The sequence below is a fragment of the Trichomycterus rosablanca genome, chromosome 3 (genome assembly GCF_030014385.1).
Source record: "Trichomycterus rosablanca isolate fTriRos1 chromosome 3, fTriRos1.hap1, whole genome shotgun sequence".
Taxonomy (NCBI): domain Eukaryota; kingdom Metazoa; phylum Chordata; class Actinopteri; order Siluriformes; family Trichomycteridae; genus Trichomycterus; species Trichomycterus rosablanca.
The window spans coordinates 20,517,269-20,526,348 of NC_085990.1; the positions used below are offsets into that span (position 1 = coordinate 20,517,269).

The 9,080-nt window shown below is 38.4% G+C and overlaps 1 protein-coding gene across 2 annotated transcripts in view; it reads left to right on the forward strand.

Annotated features, from left to right (window-relative positions):
- The window catches only part of tbc1d31 (TBC1 domain family, member 31), a 34,640-nt gene extending 26,192 nt beyond the window's left edge, over positions 1 to 8,448 (forward strand). The window contains exons 20-22 of one of the 2 annotated variants that reach the window (XR_010011296.1): positions 1,017 to 1,170; positions 1,886 to 1,997; positions 7,945 to 8,035. Coding sequence is in view for 1 of the 2 variants with exons in the window: in XM_062991945.1 (XP_062848015.1) it covers positions 1,017 to 1,170; positions 1,881 to 1,997; positions 7,945 to 8,084 (411 nt within the window). In the remaining variant the exon portion in view is untranslated. Of the gene's footprint in view, positions 1 to 1,016; positions 1,171 to 1,880; positions 1,998 to 7,944 lie in introns of both variants that reach the window. The other variant, XM_062991945.1, reaches the window with a different exon arrangement.
- The last annotated feature ends 632 nt before the right edge of the window (positions 8,449 to 9,080 follow it).

The window sequence follows — 9,080 nt, forward strand, 5'->3', positions numbered from 1 at the left end:
GTCGAGCGAGACTAGTGGCTCGGAGGTTGCATGGTACCGGGCAGGCTTTGATTTGACCTCGAAGGTAGTTCGGGGCTGGTCCATTTTTGCCTTTTTTAGGCGAGCATCAGTGTTTTAAACTGAATGTGGGCAGCTACAGAAAGCCAGTGAAGAGAACACAGCAGTGGGGTGATGTGGCAGTGTTTAGGTTGGTCAAAAACCAGGCGAGCAGCTGCATTTTGAATGAGTTGCAAGGGTTTGACAGTGAACATACTCATTCACTTACTTTCACATGCATAATTTTAAAAGGTAGAGTCTGTTGAGGAAGCACAGAGTATGTTAAGGTTTGAGTCTTAGTCTAAGGACTCTAGTGCTGTGCAGGACTCCTATGCACTATGCTGCCCATGATACATATTATAAACTTTATTTCATTGCTATTATTTCTAATAATTATCTTACTAGCTACCATAATCACTACAAAAATGTCTACTGGGCATTTTGAAATTTATTTTTTTAGGCAAAGGCCAAACTGGTGATAGCTTACTGGTGCAGGAACACTATTATTCACATAGTAGAATGTTTAAAATAAAAAAAATCCACAGTTTCAGTGACCATAAATGCAGCAACAGGCTTGATGTTCTAAGAGGAATAGTTTTCCACAATAACATGTTAGCCGATTACTGCTGAGATCCAGGGTTTGAATCTCAGTCGGCTGATCAAGCATCTACACAGACATGCCTATGTCTGGTGGGGGGAAGGGGGTGCAGGATGGCCTTGTCATTGTGCTCTCAGTGCCAGTCCCAAGTCCAGATAAAAATAAGCAGGAAGGGCATCCGGCATAGAAACTCTGCCAAATCAGATATGCCAACCAGAATGATTCTCTCTCGCAACCCCTGAAAATACAGAAACAGCCAAAAGGGGGAAAAGTTTAATGTATTAAATAACCTAAGTTAAGTGCTGTGGTCATTTTAAATATAACTTAATCTGTGGACTGAACTTTTATGACTGTTACCTTTGTAACCTTTGCGTTATCTCAGTGGAATGACGTGGTGACAAAGCAGGCCAAGCTGAGGGAAGAAAGGCAGATGGCTACACGTGAAGATGCCCAGCGGACCTTACACCTCTCCCAGCAATTAGACGCAACCAAAGGACTGAGGGACGGACTCCAAAAGAGCCAAGAAGAATCAAGACGTAGGTTTAGTTAAATTTACTTGTTTGCTATTTTCATTTACATTTTCAGCATTTAGCAGACGCTTTTATCCAAAGCGACTTACAATTGAGGGTTAAGGGCCTTGCTCAGGGACCCAACAGTGGCAACTTGGTGGTGGCGGGGCTTGAACCGGCAACCTTCTGTTTACTAGTCCAGTACCTTAACCACTGAGCTATCAGTGTTGCTATAACAACACTGGTGAGATTAAACCCTAGGGTTTAATAAATAGAACATTTTATATATATTATACATATTATAATGTCTGCATATGCATTACTGTGTGTTTCAGTGGTAGAGCTGTGGTTAAGGTAATACACTATTGATCATAAAGTTGCTGGTTTATGTATTATGTGTTTTTATGTAGTATGTATTATGTCTCAGGTTTAGCTCACGGACAAATGACCTTACATTAATTTATTTGTCTAGGCCCTTACACACCATTACAATACCACCCTCCCTGCTATTTGCTATTAATCAAATATAATAAGACCCATGCTGTCCAACAAGTTTTAAATTTGATTGTTAGAATAGTATTGTAAACATTGACTAGTGTTGGAATGTCAGAAGAGCACTTATGTTACACAGATAAAAGTGATATGAATTTCTAACAATGTTTTGTTTTCTTCTCTAAGAAAGAAAGAATCTATTACTTGTAGATGGCTGGTCATTTTAAGTACATTGTTTTCTGTAGATCAGCTATGGGAGAAGAACCTCCACTCACCCTGCTCACAAAAGCCCAACAGTCCACAGGCTGATCCCACCACAATCTGTCTGAACAACCAGTCTTCTTCAGAGGATTCCACATGCTGTGAGTAGCCCTTAAGTGCCTTCAATATACAAGTATTATACACTATACATGCAGTGCAACACCCAGGTGCTAACAGGTGTAAATTATAAATGATACAGTAAGGGGTGGCTCAGTGGGTAGCACTGTTGCCTCACAGCAAGAAGATCCTGGGTTCGATTTCCAGGTGGAGTGGTCCGGGTCCTTTCTGTGTGGAGTTTGCAGGTTTTCCCTGTGTCTGCGTGGGTTTCCTCCGGGAGCTCTGGTTTCCTCCCGCAGTCCAAAAATATGCAAGTAGGTGAATTGGAGATACTCAATTTTACATAACTGTGTTTCACAGTGAATTTGAACTAATGAATCTTGTGTAGCCAATGATTACCTGTCTTGTCATGAATGTCACCAAAGTGTGTAAAACATGACGTTCAAATCCTAATTAAATAAATGATTCAGTGCTGTGGAAAACTATTTGCCCCTTTCCTGATTTCTTACATTTTTGCTCATTTGTTACATTTTACTGTTAAAGATACAATATAAATACTGTATAAAGAAGGTACAGATAATTTTGTTTATTTAAGATAAAGATTTATTCAAAATCTGTTTCACCCATGTAAAAAAAAAACACTAAACCCAATAATTGGTTGTACAACCGTTGGCAGTTAATAGTAATAATTTGCAATTGTTTGCGATGAGGTTTTACAACACTGTGGAGCAACTTTAGCTCAGTGCATTTGTTTTTGAGCATGAACTGCCTCTTTAGGGTGTTGCCACAGCATCTAAATGGAAATTAAGTCAGGACCTTTTGTGAATTGTCTAAAACATGTACAGTAGTGTTAAAAAAAATAGCAGTGACTTTAAAAAAGTGAATAAAGCACAAAATCATTATAATAACTTTTATTTCCATAAATGCAAACACACTGAAAATACTACACTTTCAATTCTAAATCAAAACATTAACTAAATGTAGCCAGTTTGTGTTAATCCTTTACAGAAAGTTAAGAAAAATGAATATTAGGCTGTTCAAAAAAATAGCAGTGCCAGCATTTTTCTTTAAAAACTAAAAAAATGTATCTATAACATGAAAAAATGTTTGAGGTTTCACTTTACTTTAAATTACTGAACTAATATTTAGTGGCAAAACAATTGTTTCCGAGATCTGTGTTGCATGGAGTCGACCAACTTCTGGCACCTCTGAACAGGTATCCAGTCCAGGATGATTAGACTACATTCCACAGTTCTTCTGCAATTTTGGGTTTTGCCTCAAAAAAACACGTTTCAGATATCAGCCCACAAGTTCTCTATGGGATTGAAGTCAGGGATTGGGCTGGTCACTCTATTACCTCAATCTTGTTTGTCTGTAACCAAGATGTTTTGGGTCATTGTCATGTTGAAACACCCATTTTAAGGACATTTCTTCTTCGACATAGGGCAACATGATCTCCTCAAGTATTCTGATATATTTAAACTAGGGCGAAGTTAACGCGATAATAACGCATTAACGCAATCTCAATTTAACGCGATTAAAAAAATTTGTACCGTTAACGCAAATTCTATTTGGCCCTGCGAGTCATCCGTAGTTCATGTTGAGACTTGACCGTGCACCAACGTTTTAACGTCGGACTTGCCACCGTTTGTTTCATTTGCGGTTTGTTAACATAATGTAACCGAGCTTGTAGTGATGCACTTGCTTAATAAAGAAATAAATACACGGTATATTCACAAGTTGTCGGGAGCAGAATACTTTATTACTTCCTCTGTTACCGAATAGCAAACAGCTAGAGTCATACTGTTAGCCAAGCATGCTATTCCATGCACTATGGAAGCCCCAAAGGGTCAAAACACACTCACAATGTTTGCTGATGGAGAAATTTTAACCTACAATCTGACATTTATACGAAGTCAAGGGTCTCTTGAGTGAATAAAACTCCCTTACAGTTTTCTCTTGTCCCAGCAGTTTTTAACATAAGTACATTTAGCATAAAATGTGTTCACCATTTTAATTGTAACATTTCACTTAAAAATCCTTGTTTTCTATAACATTTACACAGATTTTTAAAAAATGCGATTAAATGCGATTAATCACGATTAACTATATGAAATTCTGAGATTAATCGCGATTAAAAAATTTAATCGTTTGACAGCCCTAATTTAAACAGATCCATGATCCCTCGTATGTGATAACTAGGCATAACACCATGGTATGAAAAACATCCCCATATCATCATTTTGTACCACCATGCTTTACTGTCTTCACAGTGTACTGTGGCTCGAATTCAGTGCTCGAGGGTCGTCTGACATACTGTCTACGGCCACTAGACCCAAAAAGAACAATTTTGCTTTCATCAGTCCACAAATGTTGAGCCATTTCTCTTTGGACCAGTCAATGTGTTCCTTGGCAAATTTGAACCCATTCAGGAAACGTCTTTTTGTTAACAACGGGACTTTGCAGGAGTTCTTGCTGGTAAATTGGCTTCACTTAATCATCTTCTGTACTCACTGGTAACTTCAGATGTTCCTTGATCTTTCTGGTGGTGATCATTGGCTGAGCCTTTGCCATTTTGGCTATTCTTCGATCCAATCGAACAGTAGTTCCACGCTTCCTTCTGCGTCTTTCAGGTTTTGGTTGTCACTTTAAGGCATTTTAGCTGAGCAGCCAATAATTTGCTGCACTTCCCTGTATGTTTTTTCCCTCTACAATCAACTTTTTAATCAAAGTACGCTGTTCATCAGAACAATGTCTGGAACAACCCATTTTACCCAGTATTTCAAAAGGAAATGTGCTATGACCAACCTGTGCAACATTTGCCACCCTCCTACCTTAAATAAGGGCCAAAATTGACACCCGTTCTTCTGCAGAATGAATGACTTCACCAATTGAACTCCTCACTGCTATTATTTTGAACAACCCCCTTTCAATCAATGCTTCAATTACTCAGAATGAGTGGGATGCATGTCCTAATTGTTGGGTTTGTTTTGTTTTCATTACTCTACTACACTTTCAAGTGAATTATTTGCTATGTAGAAATATCACTTCTACTAAAAACAGTGATTTATCAAGTTAATGGTGTTGGACTGCTATTTTTTTTAACACTACTGTAAGTGTAACAATATGCAAAAACAAAGGAAACTGGGAGGGGGCAGATGTATTCATAGCATTGTATGGTTTACATATTGGTTTACACTGGCAACAGATACTACTGGGCAGTGAAATATTGTAGCCAGTGAATGCATACATTTACACATTTACATTTTCGGTATTTAGCAGAATTTTCTCCAGAGCGACTTACAGTTGTGACTGTATATACTGCAAGCAATTGGGGGTTAAGGGCCTTGCTCAAGGGCCCAACAGTGGGAACCTGGCAGATGTGGGGCTTGACCTGGCGACCTTCCAATTACAAGTCCTGTACCTTAACCACTGAGCTACCACTGCCCCTGCATACGTCAGAGTGCTAGTCTAAATTGGGGAAAAACTTGCTACTCGGACGAATCATGTGTTTAAGTACCTTGTTGGAATAATATAATATGTTTTATATGACTGATTGATTAGATTTTCTGCACCTTTTAGCAATTGGTGTAAAACTGAAACACCTAAATTTAGTGCTTAGGATGGGAGTCCATATACTTTTGGCCATGTAGTTGATAAATGTTCTTGTTTTACAGTTTTTCTGAGTTGCTAAAACACATTTCCTGAATTGTCCTCTCCTTTTCTCAAAACAGTAAACACAAACCCCAAAATGTAAGCTACTTTCACAAAACCTCTGATTTGTCTTGCAAAATCAAACAATCAAATCAAAACTATTTTATCTTTGCTCAAAACCAAACACTGCTGTCAAAATACACACAAATCCAGCCAATGCATGAACACTACACAACAGTCATTACACGCTACATAAAACAATACAAAACACTGTGCTTTTATCATAGCAAAACCAAACATCTTTATTCTGTAATTCTGGAAATCTTTCTGTATACATGAAAACATATTTACTGATGTGTTTATATATTTGTATTCTACAGAAATATAGTATATGAACTGCAATATATTTATTTATTGTTTATACAGTTTGCAAAGTCAATAATTTATTCTGTCTCAGGATCATGTCTCTTGGCACTTCATCTACATAACAGGCCATATTCTTCCTATCTAGACAACGGGGGGGGGAATCCTTTTGCATGCAGAATCCAGGGCTTGAAAATAATCCACTCTAATGTCATCACATGCTGCATCCATTGACTGGAGTAGATTTTCCTGGGTATGCTGAGAAGAATTCCTCAAATGGGTTTAGAAGGAGAGAGTATGCTGGAAGGCTTAGATTTATGAAATGGAGGTTATTGATAAACCCTCACATATGTTTTGATAACGGTGAAAGCTCACATTGTCCCAAACAACAACAATGTACACAGGATGCTCTCTCAGCTCAGGAGCCCCCTGATCAAGTCCAAGCAAAACGTCTTGTAGACCATCTAGAAATGTTGAGATGTTCTGTGTTGTAGGGACCTAATGTAACATGTTGATGCAGAACCCCATTGCTGTTGATGGCCGCACATACATTTTACATTTTCAGCATTTAGCCGACGCTTTTATCCAAATCAACTTATATACAATCTAAGCAACTGAGGGTTAAGGGTTTTGCACAAGGGCCCAACAGTGGCAACCTAGCAGTGGTGGGGTTCGAACCTTCTGCTTACTAGTCTGCTTACTGCTTACTAGTCCATGTGCTACATGTTCACATTGCCACCACCATGGACAGGCATTTCTATAATTTCATGTTGATTAGTTATGTTGAGACCTCTTCTCCACCTCTGTGTGAGTTTAAATCCAGCCTTGTCCAGATATAAACATTCATGGGGTGTCTACGGGGTTTTAGTTTAAATGTGACATCATGACAGACCTCATGTCGTTGTATACATGTGCTACTCCACACAGAATACAGTATTTGATTTGACTGCTCTTGTTCCTGGTCATCCTCATCTTCCTCCTCGCCCACCACCTCTGACACGCCCTTCTCTTCTTCTTCTATTGTTGCCTCCATTACTGAAGTCATAATACAGCTGAGAAATGCCACATGCATTTGAACTGAATTTTATCTTGTTTACCTACTAATTTTAACCCTATTTACTGATATGACACGTGTGTGCACAGATTTTACCTGTAGTGTGTTAACAATGACAATAGTGTGTTTGTTGTGTTTAACTTTTGTGGCATGTGTGTGCCATTTTGCATCAAAGTGCACTACCATGAGAAATGTGTGTTAGTCAGTGAGAATGTGTTTAGAGTTTTGCAAAAAGGTTGAATCAGGTATGAAACGGTGTCATACTAGGAGAAAATGGTTTAAGGTTTTGTGAAAAGAGTGAGTAATTCAATAGACAAGTTTTGGCAGTTGACAGTTGTGTTCCAAGAATGTGGTTTAGTGTTTTAGCGATTGAGAAAAACTGTAATACAAGGGCAATGCAATGTCAAATGTAACATTCTTTTAATTTTTATTTTAACCTCTGCTTTAACCTGGTCAGAGTTGTAGTAGAGACCAGTTTCCACAGTAACATTGGGCACAAGGCAGGAATACATCCCAGAATTGGTGCTAATCAATTGTGGGGCTTTTTTGTGTCATAGCCAATACACAGCTGTGTAGGTGCCCGGCTGGCCAATAGCACCTGCTGAAATTCAGTGAGTCTTGATCTCACTTATGGTAGGCTAATGTGATAGACTGCTGCGCCACCCAAGAGGCTGTTGTGTAATGAATAGCAAAACTTTTTAACATTACTTTTTTACACTCTATATATTAATGTCAGCGATTGCCAATTAGTATCATACTGTGGTCATTTGAATACTGGAAAATGTCCTGATAATTATTTCACTTTAAATCACCCACACATTTAAGCGTCCATCTTTATATTCCATGTTTTAAATGATTACTTAATACCGCAATTCAATCATGATGTCTAACCGTAGCATGTTGATGTGTTTGTTTTGCAGTTTCTCTGGACCGTGGGCGAGGTAGGCTTGACTATGAAGAGAAGGCATTGCTGCAGGAAATCAGAGAGCTCCGACAGAAGCTGGCCGCCAGAGCCAGAGACTCTACTTTGCACTCAGCCTCTTCCCTACACTCCTGCTGACCCTGAAAGCTGGATGGAGTCATGAGAAAGGACAAAGACTTGAAGAGGAGGTGTGAACAGATCCAAAATGACAGGCTCATCTAATGGAATTGCAGAAATTATGGTGTTTATATTACTTACTGTTAATTGTGGTCGGGGATTTGAAAGGTTTACTTCATACTTCAGACCTTCAAGACGGATTAGAACTTATTTTGTATGCGTTGGTTTGTGGTGGACCTGTTCGCCTGATTTGATTGGAATGTACTGAACCTTTTTTTTGTTGTAGATATTATTTTGCTACACCTAGATTTTAAAATTATTTTGATATCTGTAATAACTTTTTAATATTTACATGATTAAAATCAATGTTGTTTTATGCATAAAACTTTTCATTATTACAGCTAAGAGTTTTAATAGAGGCGTTTATTCTTTCTTTCAAGTTTCAGGTTTACAGTAGCTCTGAACATCAGTGTCTGCAGCTGTTCTGTCAGGCAGTATTTCTCATAACTAATTTTTCTATTTACAGTCATAACATTTTCAATTCTGCACCTTTTTTAATGTAATTTTGAGCTTGATTATTACTTCAAAAATCTTGTCAGGTATTTATAGGCATAGATTCATAACAAAACTATGCAATTATCATTGTGATTTGAACTCATAAACTGTAACTGTGAAATTTAAGTCTCTATTTGCATTTACAAATAGGTAGTACTGGGGCCGCTCGGGTGGTACAGCTACCAGCTATTGGCCACCAGGGTGTCTACACAGCCATGCTTGGCTATATCTGAGGGAGGATGGGATGAAAGAGTTTCCTCATTACTGCAGCAATTGCGGCCTCTGCTGGTTGGTGATCCATGCGTAGAGGATAAATGGAGATCAGTGTGTGACTTTTAATACATGGTACTGAACCCACTTTGTGTGAGTAAAAACTGTCGGAGTGAATGGATGTGTGTTAGGTACACAGGGTTTTCTCAGTTAAAGTATGGATCTGCAGCATTAGATGAGAGTTACAACTGG